Source organism: Lithobates pipiens, unplaced genomic scaffold (genome assembly GCF_037356315.1).
Source record: "Lithobates pipiens isolate NorthernLeopardFrog02 unplaced genomic scaffold, aLitPip1_a1.2 Scaffold_10, whole genome shotgun sequence".
NCBI lineage: Eukaryota > Metazoa > Chordata > Amphibia > Anura > Ranidae > Lithobates > Lithobates pipiens.
The window spans coordinates 64,389,844-64,405,797 of record NW_027507686.1 but is presented as its reverse complement, the minus strand read 5'-3'; the positions used below and the strand labels follow the sequence as shown (position 1 = coordinate 64,405,797).

Below are 15,954 nucleotides of genomic sequence, written 5' to 3'. Positions count from 1 at the left end.
CGACTGATCACCGTCCATTTCAGAGGAAGGAACGATTTTCCAGACTGAATCACCGGGGACCTCAACCACCAGATCAGGGAGTCCCTGACTGGCTGACTAACCTGGATCTGCCGATACAGGGACAACAGAGAGTTGTCCCATTTTGTCAAGATCTCCTTCTGCAGCACTCTCGTGTGGAACTGGGCATAAGATACTGCCTCGAAGGTGGCTACCATGAGCCCCAGTACTCGCATGCAAAAGCGGAGCGACGACCACTTGCGGTTCATCAGTAGTTTGACCGCAGATCAGAGAGTCTGCAATTTGTCTGAAGGGAAGAAAAACTCACTTCCCTGGAGTCCAATAGTAAACCTAGGTACTCCAAATGCTGGGTCGGTACCATCACCGACTTCTTTAGGTTCAACAGCCACCCAAATTCTCGTAGAGTCTGCATGGTGATTGCCACATCCTCCCCTAATTCTGAGGCGGAAGATGCCCTCAGGAGGAGGAGATTGTCTAGGTAACCCACGATCGCGATCCCGCGTTGTCGTAACAATGCCAACACTGGAGCCAGTACTTTGGTAAAGACTCGGGGGGCTGATGCCAGGCCAAAAGGGAGAGCCACAAATTGGTAGTGGGCTTCCCCGACAGCCGAACGCAGACATTTTTGCTGCCAAAGGCATATGGGTATGTGCAGGTAGGCAACCTGAATGTCTAAAGACGCCAGGAAGTCCCTTGATGGAGTGCAGCGACTACTGAGCGAACTGATTCCATTCTGAACCTCTGCACTTTTACAAAGTGATTTAGGGCTTTTAGGTCCAATATTGGACGTACCCCTTCCTTCTTGGGAACCACAAACAGGTATGAGTAGAACCCCTGGAAGCATTCCGGATCCGGAACTGGTACAATCACCCCCTGATTCAGCAAGTCCCTCACCGCCCCTAACAGGGCCTCCCGGCGAACCAGGGACACGGGTATGCTGGGAGGAGAAGAATCTGTTTGGCTGCCAAGAGAGAAACTATCTTGTAGCCTGTGGAAATCAGATCGCAGACCCATTGGTCTGATAACCGGGAGGTCCACCGGGCTGCAAACTCCCGAAGACGACCACCAACCCCACAAGTGGGTGGGGGCAAACCTTCATGCAGTTGCGCTTTTGTTTGCAGGCTTGCGGTTCCAGGGACGCTTTTGACCGTTCGTCGGCGTCCTGTGGGGCTGGGGGCGTTTTGCCGAAGCACCGGACGGAGGAAAAAGCCGCTTGTGAGCGGAAAAAGAGGGCCCTTGCCTGCGGCGTGGCTCCTTAGCCTTCCTGGCCTGTGGGAGGAGTGGTCTCTTACCACCCGTGGCATTTTTAATAATGTCATCCAACGAGGCTCCAAAGAGCCGGTCACCAAGGAAGGGAAGATCCGTCAGGGCTTTCTTGGATGCCTGGCCAGCAGACCAGCATTTCAGCCAAATGAGGCGCCTCAGCACCACAGCTGACACTGAAGCCTTGGATAAAAGGGGGAGAGTATCCAAGGTGGCGTCACAAACGTACTTAAGGCCATGCACTAGTTGGTCTGCTAGCTCTACGCAGACAGGGGAGGTGTTCTGCTCTCCCAATTCGCGGTGCAAAAGTTTTGCCCACTCAGTGTCTGCGACACCAATGCGGATGCCAGTACAGGTCACACGGCTGACCCCACAGCCATAAACAAGGAATGAGCCACTGCCTCTGCCTTCCTGTCCGTGGGATCCCTGAATGCAGGAGTCCCCTTAACCGGGATCGTGGTTACTTTATTTAACCTAGATACTGGAGGGTCCATGACCGGAGGAGTCAAACCACTTTTTGAGAAGGCTTTCCTCAAAGGGGTAACGCACCGCCAAATTTTTGGGGACCAAAAAAGGTCAGTTGCAGGCGATCCCATTCCCTGTAGATGAATTTGTCAAAATAAGTAGAATACGGGAACACCTTAGGTGAACGTGCTGGCTTGCGGGACCCAAAAGGGATCGGTATATCAGCAGAGGAATCCGCTGGCTCCTGAATCTTCAGGGTATCACACACAGCTGTGATAATTGCTCCAACAAGCACCTTGTTGCGCCCGGACCCGGAATCATCCTCACTGTCCGAATGGTCCTGGTCAGCCACGTCTGATAGGTCAAAGCAGGGGTCTTGAGCCGCAGCAGGGCCCGAGTCTGCAGCAGAGCTCTCCCCAGAGGATGGGGGGGGGCAGGGGCCTCTTACGTGCACCTTTCCTGCCTCGTGTCGCCTCCATCTTAGCAACATAGGAGTCAAGGACCGCCGTCAGGGTGTCCATGCTCACCACGCTAACCGCAGGTGACCCGGTTGCTATAGCCTGGATTTTGGGGGAAGAAACACCAGTTTCTAACGCCATGCTGACCCTAGCCTGTCTGCCACCTGCAAGGGGACTTAGGACAGTGGAGGTCCCACCCTCCTGCGTCGCGTGAGAGGTACTTAGCGCTAGACTCACCACCCTGGGGCGTTCTGTGAAAGCCACAGCAGTGCCTGTAGTCCCTAGGAGGTTCCCAGTTGCAGAGAGGAGAAAACTGTCAGCAGCAACAAACAGCGGTACAACGATCTGCAGAGCTAGCTTCAGCGTTCAGCAAAGAGCCATCCAGCGTCCTGAACACATAGTGGACACAGGAAACAGCAAGTGAGAGCACATGTAATGCTGCCACAAGAGGACAGCAGTGAAAAACAGCGCTCAGGCTCCAAGAAAATGGCCGCCAATGCAAGTAATTGGAAATCCTAAAGAAAAAATGGCTGCTGAAGCTCATCAGGGGAATATCATCTTTCCCTCATCCAAGATGGCCGCCGGACGGAGCCATGTGGTGACAGAATAAAAAATGAAAACGTGCTGCCCACTAACAGCTAGAACAACCTCCACAAACATCTTTTTTGGAGCCCCCAGACCTGGACCAGGACCAATGCCAGCCGCAGAGCCCCCACAGATGAGAAAACAGCGAACCCACACACACACCGCCCACAGCCCCCCCCTCAGAGGGGGGAAGGAGGGGTGATAGGGACTTGGGAGAGAAGATAGGGAGGTGAGGTAACCCCCGAATCTACCCCCCAGCTGCTCACCCCACCGAGGCAGGGAGAGCCGTACTTACCAGTCCTGAAGAGCTGGGAGACATTCCATCACAGACCTACTCCTGCGCAGTTACATGGTATACTGTGATCCAGACAGCAGTAGCCCAGTCACATGTATACACCGGAGCATTGAAGCTCACCGACCACCTCTGGAGCTGAGGCATGTCATGGCCTGCCGAGCCTTAGCTGCGGCCTGCTCTCGCTCGATGGCCGGACTGGGGAGACTACAAGGATATCATTAACCAGCCTGCCACCCAGCCGGCAGTTGATAGAAGATCTCCGGATCTTTCATCTTGCGCAAAAAGCAGCAAACCTGCAGCAAAAACATGGACCGAGAGGCCCGCAGAGTTTCCTAGGTCATTCTCCTTGCTAGGCAAAATAAAAGCTGAAGCTGCTGGGAGCAGTGTGAAGGGTTGATAGCACAGGATCCGCCTCCCAGGGGCAGGATTAAAGCTCTGTGTATTGTGTAACAATTTTGCCTAGTTTCTCCTAATGGCAGGCTATACAAACCAGTTAGTTACAGAGAGGAGCTGTGTCAGTTGGTGAATGTAAGATAAACCGGTTTTCAGACGCTGCAGAGACCAGCAGTTCATTGTTCTGCATAGGATCCTCCCCACCCCACTTGTCCAGGCCCCCTACAGGAGTACTGGTGATAGCCCCTGATGGTGGCCCTGCCAGCAGACCCCCCATTTGTCCTGCCTTCTCCTCCGCTCCTATCCTGTGCTCGCCCCATCCTCTCACCAAGCAGTGCCCAAAATCCGCCCCTGGCTACAGGTTTTGAGCAGACCCAAAAAGATTAATGGGCGGTATCAATACCAATCCCCTGCCTGTCAGTAATGCAGGAGAAGCCAGAAGCTCCTAGCGCTTCCTCCACCTCTGTCCTGGCCCGACTGGGAGGAAGGAATCCTCAGCTTTCTCCTACTGGGTTGTATGCTTGCATTTCCTTCTGCAGATACAGAAGCACTGCCGTGGCAGGCAATAGCATAGAGAGGAACACAGTCCTCACTGCCTTTGCCTCTTTTCCTCACTGACAGTGCTGGACTGCCATAGGTCAGTCACTTACAAAAGTACTGAAGCCACCGCTCAGCATGAAAGATTGCGCACCAATACTGCCTCCTTTAATTACAATGTGACCAGACTGTGCACAGTCTTTATAACAAATTATCAGAATATACAAATGCAGGTCATGGTATATCAAGTATTAAGGGTGATGTCAGCTGGGCGACTCATGCCACTAGTGATCTGTCAAAATTGCCATGGGCAGGATCAAGAAGGGGCTGCCCGTTTGACACATTTTGGGAACTAGTGACACCACTACAGCGACCAGCGCCAAACATGTGCACTGACACTGTACTATTGGCACTGGCAGGGAAGACTTTAATATAGTTACATAGTTAGTCAGGTTGAAAAAAGACACAAGTCCATCCAGCTCAACCTTAAAAACAAATAAATAAAATAAAAAATAAATCGTACAATCCACCATACCCAATTTTATGCCCACAATTGATCCAGAGGAAGGCAAAAGAAAAAAAAAAACCCCAGCAGAGCACGCTCCAATTTGCTACAGCAGGGGAAAAAAAAATTCCTTCCTGATCCCCCAAGAGGCAATCGGATTTTCCCTGGATCAACTTTACCTATAAATGTTGGTACCCAGTTATATTATGTACATTCAGGAAAGTATCCAGGCCTTTCTTAAAGCAATCTACTGAGCTGGCCAGAACCACCTTTGGCGGGAGTCTATTCCACAGCTCTTACTGTGAAGAAACCTTTCCGTATTTGAAGATGAAATCTCTTTTCCTCTAGACGTAAAGCGTGCACCCGTGTCCTCTGGGTTGACCGTACAGAGCATAACTCAACACCAAGTTCACTATACGGACCCCTTATATAGTTGAACATGTTGATCATATCCCCCTTATTCTCCTCTTCTCAAGAGTGAATAAATGTAGTTCCTCTAATCTCTCCTCATAGCTGAGCTCCTCCATGCCTCTTATCAGTTTGGTTGCCCTTCTCTGCAATTTCTCCAGTTCCTCGATATCCTTTTTGAGAACTGGTGCCCAAAACTGAACTGCATATTCCAGGTGAGATCTTACTAATGATTTGAACAGGGGCAAAATTATATCTCTCTCTCTGGAGTCCATACCTCTCTTAATACAGGAAAGGACTTTGCTCGCTTTGGAAACAGCAGCTTGGCATTGCATGTTGTTATTGAGCTTATGATCTACCAAAACCCCCAGATCCTTCACTATGGATTCCCCCAGTTGTACTCCCCCTAGCATGTATGATGCATGCATATTCTTAGCCCCCAAGTGCATAACTTTACATTTATCAACATTAAACCTGCCACATAGTCGCCCAATTAGACCGTGCACTGAGGTCGGCTTGTAAATTGGAGACTTCCTGTAAGGACGCTATTCCACTGCATATCTTGACGTCATCTGCAAAGACAGAAATGTTACTTTTGATCCCAGACCCAATATCATTTATAAAGATGTTAAAAAGTAAGGGTCCCAGCACTGAACCTTGGGGTACACCACTGATAACCTTAGACCATTCAGAGTAAGAATCATTAAATCACCACTCTGAATTCTGTCTTTTAGCCAATTTTCTATCCATTTACAAACTGATATTTCCAAACCTGTAGACTTTACCTTACACATGAGCCGCGTGTAGGGAACTGTATCGAACGCTTTTGCAAAGTCCAAGTATACCACGTCCACCGCCACCCCTCTGTCCAAGGTTTTACTTACCTCTTCATAAAAAGAAATCAGATTTGTCTGACAACTTCTGTCTTTCATGAATCCATGCTGTCTGTTGCTTAAAGTGTTTTTGTTCAGCAAGAACCTATGGTCCTATGAAGTCACTCCCATTACTAATGTTCGAGATTCAGCAGTATTGGGGCCAGTAACATCTTACTACAGAAGGGAGTGATTTTGTAGGGAAAGACAGGCTTTTTTAGCACTCCCCTATCTGACCGCACACTGTTGCATTTATTTTAGTTCAGGCTGAGAACTGAATAGACATTAAATAGATCCCTCCATCCATGCTAAACAGCGAGGATGAACAAATCCCCATTTTGGGCCATTGTATTTTAACAGCCATTGGTAGCAGCTGTTAGAATAGCTGATTGGATGCACCCGTTCATCCAAAAATTTCCAGCAGGCTTTGTCAAAATTCAATAAAAATTTTGACTATTGGCAAACAGAGGTGGACCAGCGGGGCCATCCGCTGAGCGAAAATAAGCCTGTTCATTAGGAACCAGCTGAAATTTGCTTAGTATGGCCAGCACAAGTCTAATGCTAGCCATACACCAGTCAAAAAATTATTCAAATGGGTTTTTGAAAAACGTACACATGGTCATGAGAGCAAACGATATTGCCATCATGTAATGACCGAATTTCAAATGATAAATCATTCAACTGACATGTAACACCCTGGAGTTTAGTCAGGGTTGCCCCTTGAAATTTACTTGCCAGAAATAGTCATCTTGGCTAATTGTTAGAGATCCATTGATTTCTCGCTATGTTTGGCCTACTTTTACTCTATCACTATGTGGCTGGGTAGTACTAGATACGAGAAGGGCAACACAAGGTTAGATTATGGGTATATGGGGCATCTCAGCCAATGGGCAGGGGTTTTCTTTAATCCCTTGGCCTGCTGGGAGAACCTATATATTTGGGTGTAGTCAGGTGATCTGTACCACCTGGATTGCTGTCTGGGTGTTGTACTGTCCAGGCTGCTAGGCCAGAGATTGGGCCTATCCTGGGCCCATCTGGCTGCTAGGCTGAGGGTCTAACCAGAAGCAAGAGAGCAGCTCAGGGTTGGGACTGCGGCTTTCAGTCCAACCAGAAGTGACTGTTCTACCAGCTAGAGAAACTGTCGTGGTCGGAGGTAGAGGGGAAAGCTGTTACCACTAAGGGACCAACCACCTTATTACCAGGGATCACAGTGAGTACCTGAAGTACTGGAGCAGCATTCTCACCATCCAGGGATGGTGAAAATTGGGAAAAATTGGGAAACTTCAGTGGGTATCAAGCCAGGGACCCAGCCAGTGGAGGTGATGCTTGCAGAGCAGCCTTGTGCGTCAAGCCAGGGAACAAGCAGGCCAGTGGGGTGAAGCTTGAGAGGTATCTTGAGTGTCCAGCTAGGGACCCAGCAGAGAGGCAGGGGTGACGCTTGCGGGAGATACCACCATGAAGATTGAAAGAGCACAAGGGATTCATAATTAGCGGGTCTAGTAAGTGGAGAGACCGGGAGCCCAGTGGGCTGAAGAACTGCAAGGAGGGAGTGTAGTAGAAGATAAAGGAACTGTTAAAGACGGTTACCATAGGAGATAGTGTTCCTGCACATGCAGATGTGGAGTCTTGCTGGAAGCCTTTCCCTGCATGGCTGTCCTGTTGAAGTCTCGGAGTCTGCTAATTGAACGTGCAACTACTTAAGGGTATCCTGGCCCTAACCCTCCTTCCCCAAAAAGTTTGCTACGAGAAATAAAATCCCTTTTGCATTCAAGAAATGTGTGCCGCCCAATGACTTTAATCACTTTGCACCCACCATGCCTCACAACCCACTATATACAGAAGCAGGGCCGTCTTTAATTTTGATTGGGCCCAGGGCAAACATTTTCTTGGGGCCCCCCCCCCTCCATTCTGAGACATACAAAAAAATAGCAGGTAGACTCAAAATCAGTTTACTGCAGCAGATCACGCAGTGATTGCAATTGTTTGCCAGAGGTTACAGCCTATCCTTACTGCTCACTGGCTGGTTGCTAAAGGTTACACCAATTTCTGCTTGCCGATTGGTTGCTAGAGGTTAATGCACATCATTACCACGTACTGATTGGCTGCTAGAGATTAAAGCAGATCACTACTGTTCGCTGATTAGTTGCTACAGATTAATGCACATCATTACCTCTCACTGAGCAGTGGAGCAATCCTAAATAATTGAGCAAGTAAAGGGGCACATTAATACACATACTACAGCAGAGTGTCAGAGACCGCAGGCATACTGCAGATTACCAGAGGCCGCAGACATACTGCAGGAGACAATCAGAGACTGCGGACATTATACAGGCGATGGTCAGAACTATCAGCAACGCACAGCTTTACAGTTGAATAACAGCTCAGGGTTTAAGCAGTCAGGCATTTTATGGGTGTAAGGACATACTTCCATTCTCTCCTCTCACTACAACAACCGGGAGCTCCACTGATGCTTTGTAGGGGGGCCCCGTTACCCGTGAATTGGGGCCCCGATGACGGCTTTGCAGAGTGCGCAGAGGACACAGGAAGCTGTATTCCCGCGCTAGCCAGCTGACAGGGGGCTCTGACCCTGCCCCGTGCAGCCTGTATGCTCTGAACAGAGCGGCTGTAGTGAGAGCCAGTTATCGGAGTAGGAGCGTCAGTGGAGCTCCCGGCCCCTTCTCCTCTATAATGGCTGGGGAATACAGAGGTCCGTGGGCGAGGCCGGGAGCTCCACTGACGCTCCCACTCCGATCACTGGCTCTCCCTACAGCCGCTCTGTTCCGAGCATACAGGCTGCACAGGGGCGGGGTCAGACCATCAGTGGACCTCCCGGCCCCACCCCCTCTCAGCTGGCTAGCACGGGAATACAGCCTCCTGTGTCCTCTGTGCACTCTGCAAAGCCGTCATCGGGCCCCAATTCACGGGTAGCAGCGTGGGCCCCCCTACAAAGATTGGGCCCAGGGCAGGTACCCCGTTTGCCCTGCGCTAAAGACGGCCCTGTACAGAAGGATGTCAGCTATCTCTGGCCTTGGAGGTTCTCAATAGACCGAAAGAGGCCTGGGACCTTGCTACAGACATAAATGAATCAGTTTGTTTGTTTTTCCCTTCTGTGTCACATATGTGCAGTATCAACAGTTCAATTTTAAACGGGCGAGAAACACATTAGCCTTTCAATTTATCATTCGTTTGGCTTTTCCTTAGATTTTTGGCTCAAACACATCACAACAGATTTTCGATTTGTGCCCATTGGCCAGACGAAAAACAGATGAACTGTCCAAACGACAGATTTGTCAACGATTTTTAATGTAATGTATGGGCACACTTAGTAAACTGGACTTATTCTATATTGTTGCAACTTCATTCGAGCAGGACCTAACCATCAAAATATGTTTAACCACATGCTGACCAGCACACAATATACGTTGGCACAATGGCACAGCTGGGCAAATGGGCTTACAGGTACATCCCCTTTAAAACATGGCATTGTGGTTGTGCGCCGCATGCTCCGTGACCACGGACCACTTCCTTGTCATGGAGAGGAAGAATAGGGAGATGCAAACAAGGCATTTCGCCAATTCTGCCTTGTGACATGACAGAGGTCCACTGCTCCCTGTCATCGGGAGCAGTGATCTATCATGCAAGTGCTTATCCCCCCCCTCCCCCCAGTAGAATCACTCCCTAGGACACACCCCCTTGATCACCCCCTAGTGTTTAACCTCTTCCCTGTCAGTGTCATTTACACAGTAATTAGGGCATTTTTATAGCACTGATCGCTGTATGAAGGACATTGGTCTAAAAAATAGTGTCAAAAATGTCTGATGTGTCCGCCATAATGTCGCAGTCATGATAATTGCAGATCGCCGCCATTACTAATATATATATAAAAAAATTATAATAAAAATGCCCTAAATCTATCCCATTTTGTAGACGCTATAACTTTTGTACAAGCCAATCAATATACACTTATTGCGATTTTTTATTTTTTTTAACCACAAATATATAGAAGAATGCATATCAGCCTAAAATGAGAGAAATTCGTTTTTTTTATATATTTTTTGGGGACATTATAGCAAAAAGTAAAAAAAAAAAATATTAGATTTTTTGCAAACTTGACAACTTGACAATTTGTTTATAGAGCAAAAAAAAAAAAAAAAAAAAAAAAACACAGAGGTGATCAAATACCACCAAAATAAAGCTCTATTTGTGGGGAAAAAAAGAACGTCAATTTTGTTTGGGTGCAACGTCACAGGACCACGCAATTGTCAGTTAAAGTGACGCAGTGCCGAATTGCAAAAAGTGCTCTGGTCAGGAAGGGGGTAAATCCATCCAGGGCTGAAATGGTTATACTTTGACGTTTCTATGAAGCCCACTGAAGATAAAAATGTATCTACTGTAATGTTTTATAAGCAATATTTAACCACATTTTCCCGATTATGGCTGTATGATATAGCATTTAATTCACATCTAATTCATATCTAAAGACAACGATTAGTGTGACCAAAAAAAAAAAAAAACTGTATTCCTGTGATAAAGAATCTGCAGCTGTTATCGTAAATATTCAGATTTTTCCCATCACACATTAAGTACAACTAGGCAGAAATACTAAGAAACATTGCCAATGTGAAGCTACAAATTAATACTGCTTATTTTAATGAATAAGTATTTAAAAATATTTAGTTCATGGATTTAAACCAAAGTTAGTGATAACCAAATTCATTCAGTAAAATATAGCGTGTTAAACAGCAAGTTCTAGAATTTCTTATCTAGCAATTAATCGGATTTTAATTTTTCAGCATTAGCACCATAAATACATGCAAAGCTGCAAATAAATAATTATTGCCTTCTGATCTTTTATATTTAAACCTGTTAATCTAATCTGTAAAACTAGCAATATAACTAAGAGCCTGGATCTATACACACACAGCACTTTCTAAGTAAAGCCTCTCCTGTTCTATATCCAGGAATAGCCATGTGTATGGGCAAGCTGTATACAGGCTTAGGGGGAGGGAGACCCCTCTATATATGGTCAGTACTTGGACCCCCAGCTCAGACCCTCACAAGGCTGGCCAGTCCTGGCTTGTCTCCAAATATGGAGTTGAGTGAGTGTGGGGTTTCCCTGACCACCACTACAGGGGCCATCAATATAAATACATGGCTCAATTCAGCACTTGCCAGCTCACAGCTACACCTCTGCCCTCACTGCTGCAGCCTGGTGAGTCCTGCACAGCATCATTTGAACCATTCCCGATCAGCGACTGGTCTTTTTAACCTTCCCCCGCCAGTCTTACATAGCATAGTAATAGCATAGCATAGCATAGCATTATCTGAACTAATTTAACTTTTAGTAGAGGGTTCCTTTAACATACTACCTTTCTTTTTGCAAGTCCTAATCTAGTTCTTTAATTTTTAACATCTCCTTTCATTTTTTAACTGCCTCTTATTTAGCCTATTCTTTTAAAATACAAAATTTAATAACTAGCAGAAAATTATCTTGTAGAACCCAGAAAATTGATTCTTCCCTCCCCATTTATTTACAAAGTCCATAATTATTGCATTTTTCAAAAAGGTATTAATTGACCTTTAAGAGTTTTAGCTCTATAACTTACTACAGGTTGTCTTCCTGGCAATCTTGCTTGGCATAACTAATCCACACAGGAAATCCCACGGGTCATAACTTAATCATGTTCTTGCCAGTCCTGCCAAGCCTCAATTTAATCCCCACTTACAAAAATCACTTAACAGCTCCATTAATTTAACTGCAAACTATTGTTCAGCTAATTCCCTGTACTGATGCACAGCCTTTCAGAAACAATTGGGTCACCAATTAACTATATTCTTGGTCAAATTCTTTTAAATTATTTTATAGATTTTATGCACTTACTCCAGCAGCAGCAGAATTAACCGATAATCCTAAAAACTATTCCTAGGTGGGTCATAGATTAGATTTTCACACCTTTCAGTCCCTTAGTGGTTTATCTTTTTACCCAACTTAAAAATCCTTTTCATATTTATTAAAATACCATGTGAATTACTTAACTATTTTCCTAACTGCAAAACCCCCTTTTTTTAAAATGTATTTCCTTTTTGCAAAATTAAAAATAAAAAATAAAATAGAAGAGCTTCAGGGTTTTGAAGGAACAATTCTCCTTGTCATTTTTAAATCCCAAAATGATCACTACATTTCATTCTCAAAGTAGCATATAACCCCACCCTTTTTATAGTGCCACAGAATGTTATTTAACTCCTCGCTCAGAGATCCTTGCCTTATGGAGTCATTCGGCTGCCAAAATGCTAACTTGACAAGTTCTTCTGAGACGGCAAGGAACAGCTGGGTTCTAAAACAGATGGGACAGCAATACAGACAGGTGGAACAGTCAGACTTGAAAGCAGAGGAAATTATATATAGCAGACAGACAATCTCTAAGCTATACTCTAAACTACAGTACACAAATGTATTTATTCATTTTTGTTTTTTACTTATTTAATCCTCCAACAGCCCCTCTCTTGAATCCATCATGTGTGACGACGAGGAGACCACCGCCTTGGTATGCGACAACGGCTCAGGGCTGGTGAAAGCTGGCTTTGCCGGGGATGACGCTCCCCGTGCTGTCTTCCCCTCCATCGTGGGACGTCCTCGTCACCAGGTAAGTGCACCCAACATCTGACCAGCTTAGACACCTATATTGACTTAAAAAGGATCACTAAACATGATTATATACAAAAACTAAAAAGGTTTGTCATTTAGAACATTTTACACTGCCCTTGGGTATTTTTTTCGGAACTACATTAGATTTAAAAAAAAATAATTTTAATAACTAAATAGGGGGAAATATTGTTTTTTTTGTATTGGAGACTGTTAAGTTTTTCTTTTTTTATTACACCTTACCATTTAATTCTGACTTCATAAAAATACTCCTGCAGTTAATAACTGGCAATTACCACGAGCACACAATGTCAGCACTATAGATTGCCAACAGCACCACCCAGTGGAGCTGTACACAGAGTCAAACTTTTAAATTAAAATTACAAGGATGCATGCATTATAAAATGATTAAAGATCATTAATGTATTACGGTTTTTAGATCTTGCACCCTTTCTTTCATAAATTAGCACAGAGCAACTATATAGCTCTTACAGGCCACGTATATAATCCCTGACCCAATAGGTTACAGATTTTGAATTTAAAGGTTCAAAATCAAACACGTAAAAAACAATTCAAGCCAATTATACCTTTGACTCCAATTAAGCAGCTTTAACACACAAATAATGATCTTTGATTTAGCTATGTGACTGTAAATTGCTAATCTTGCTAAAATTAAAATTAACTACCCTCCAGAATGCTTATAGTACTGCTTTATTTAAGTTTTTGAGCAGACTGATACATTCCAAACAAGACCAATCAGGTTGAATTATTAAAACTAGGAGTGCAAATCCGATTCAATTTTTTTTTTCTTTGTCAACGCTTTATTGAACAAGCTGAAGTTAGAAGGCGATTGGCTACTATGCACCAAATTTAGCACTCTCCAGTTTCAGTAAATCAACTCCATTTTCAGTACTTTAAAGCGGACCTAAAAAGAGGTTAATAATACTTACCTCTACAACTCTCGCTGGAATCCTCTGTGTGGCAGGCTAACTTGGACAGTGCGGAATGACATCACACTTGTGCATGAGGCTGTCACTGTGCCACGCAGAGGCCAGCACAGCACTGTAAGCTGAGCATGCACAGTTTACAGTGCTGGAGAAGGCAGGCAGGTAGGGGCATTTTTATTAAAAGAGGAGAAATTACAGGTCTTAAGTCCACTTATCTTTTAAAAAGGACACCTGAGAAAAATATGTAAGCTGTCGTTACCAATGCTTCTCCTGAAAAGTTTGCTGCCATACTGATGGCTTGGCTTTTAAACGGAGCTAAAATCTCTCAAATAAACATTAACCATTTTAATCTGTATGCTACTAGCCTTAGTAAATAGATAGGAAATATCATTTACTTGTTTGAACTTTTTTTTCCTACATTACTTTTGCTTCCTGGTTTCTGGCCTAGGCCAAAATAATGTCATACATCCCAGGAGTTCAATTGGTATTTTCTTTATCTGGAGGAGGGGCTGTCTCAGCTAGGCACACTCTTGTCTGCATGTCTGAGATAATGGCAGACAGATTACATGAAGTAAATGCTACATGAACGCCTTTACACAATATGCCATGGCTAAGGGACAGTGTTTTTTCTAAGCGATTTTACAAAATAAAAGTATGGAGACATGGATGGATTTTTTTTTGTGGTGCTCAGATATATTTAAATTCCGCTTTAATACTAGCCTTAGCCATAGACCCGAAGTAAAGAGTAGGAAATTTGACTTGTTATGCTTAGAAGTACTGAAGTCAGATAACTTTAAAGGAGGTCAGTAATGATAGCCCACGTATTATCACCTTTTTTTGAGGTCATTTACAATCAATTGTCAGTATATCATGTTGTAGCACTTTCTGTATGCATCTTATGCATAAATCGTATTTTTCTTCTTTTTCAGGGTGTCATGGTTGGTATGGGTCAGAAAGACTCCTACGTTGGGGATGAAGCCCAGAGCAAGAGAGGTATCCTGACTCTGAAGTACCCAATTGAACATGGTATCATCACCAACTGGGATGACATGGAGAAGATCTGGCACCACACCTTCTACAATGAACTCCGTGTCGCCCCAGAGGAACACCCCACCCTGCTCACTGAAGCTCCCCTGAACCCCAAGGCCAACCGTGAGAAGATGACACAGATCATGTTTGAGACCTTCAACGTCCCTGCCATGTATGTTGCCATCCAGGCTGTGCTGTCCCTGTACGCCTCTGGCCGTACCACCGGTAAGACTTTTTTTTTTAATTCAGTATATATCTGCATGAATGAAAAACAAAAACACACCCAAACTAGTACACATGATTAGACAAATAGCGATACAGATTCTCTTGTGAAGGATAGACCCCGTGGCAGTTCATTTACCGTTTAACAAAATTATTACAGTTTATGCAGTTGGAGACATAAAACTGAGTTGGGTACAAAAGTTTTCTAAAATGTTATTTGTAGGACTGAATTACATCCTAGGAGCCTGGAAGCCATTGTACCTAAAAGGCTGTAGCTGTGTCCTATTTCTAAGTACTGTCCCCTAATGTTTGTGAAGTAGGCAGTACACACGGGACAAAAATTGTCCAAAAACAGTTGGTTCGGCAGGAACCGGCTGATTTTCGGCCCATGTGTACAGAGGTCTCTTCTACAGAAGCCAGGCCTGCAACCGCCTTCTCTCAAACAGGCATGATGGAAAACCAGCATCCAATCGGCGCTGGCAGGCAATTGCTGAGAGCGCTCATCAGTGTATTTTGGTGGGTGGGGGTGGTCAGTCCCCCCTGTCAGAACACTAAAGCTCTGTTGGCAGATCACCACACTAACATCTCTAGTTTACCATTCAGTAGGATAGTACCTGTTCTAAAAACTCTGTCTACTTTTAGATACAAACTATAGCACTTTCTGTAAACAAAGTTTTCTATATTCATTCTCATTAAACCTCTTTGCAGCTTTAACAATTTATTCTTGGCTTCATAGGTATCGTCCTGGACTCTGGAGATGGTGTCACCCACAACGTACCCATCTATGAAGGTTATGCTCTGCCCCATGCTATCCAGCGTCTGGACCTGGCTGGCCGTGACCTCACCGACTACCTCATGAAGATCTTGACTGAGAGAGGCTACTCTTTTGTCACCACTGGTAAGGAGTGCTTCTATCACTTAAACTTACCAAAATAACTGATGAAATCCAAGTTTAGAATAATAAACATTATTTTCAATTAAAAGCACTAACAGAAATATATTGTAGAAAGCAAATATATCTCATACAAAGCATCTTTTTAGTCTTGGTGAATCAAGTCATAGATAATAGTGTTAACCGAAGCCTAACAATGCCCATTTTCTCTCAACACAGCTGAGCGTGAGATTGTGCGTGACATCAAGGAAAAGCTTGCCTATGTAGCTTTGGACTTTGAGAATGAGATGGCAACTGCTGCATCTTCATCCTCCCTTGAGAAGAGCTATGAGCTCCCTGATGGACAGGTCATCACCATTGGTAATGAAAGGTTCCGTTGCCCAGAGACCCTCTTCCAGCCATCCTTCATTGGTAAATATTAC

General features: G+C 44.9%; 1 protein-coding gene across 2 annotated transcripts in view; it reads left to right on the top strand.

Annotated features, from left to right (window-relative positions):
• The first annotated feature begins 10,857 nt into the window (after window positions 1–10,857).
• Window positions 10,858–15,954, top strand: part of LOC143931528 (actin, alpha cardiac muscle 1) — a 5,928-nt gene continuing 831 nt past the window's right edge. The window contains exons 1-5 of one of the 2 annotated variants that reach the window (XM_077455763.1): window positions 10,858–11,043; window positions 12,293–12,443; window positions 14,319–14,643; window positions 15,377–15,538; window positions 15,752–15,943. In XM_077455763.1, the coding sequence (XP_077311889.1) occupies window positions 10,889–11,043; window positions 12,293–12,443; window positions 14,319–14,643; window positions 15,377–15,538; window positions 15,752–15,943 (985 nt within the window). In that variant the 5' untranslated portion in view covers window positions 10,858–10,888. The remainder of the gene's footprint in view (window positions 11,044–12,292; window positions 12,444–14,318; window positions 14,644–15,376; window positions 15,539–15,751; window positions 15,944–15,954) is intronic. The other variant, XM_077455762.1, reaches the window with a different exon arrangement.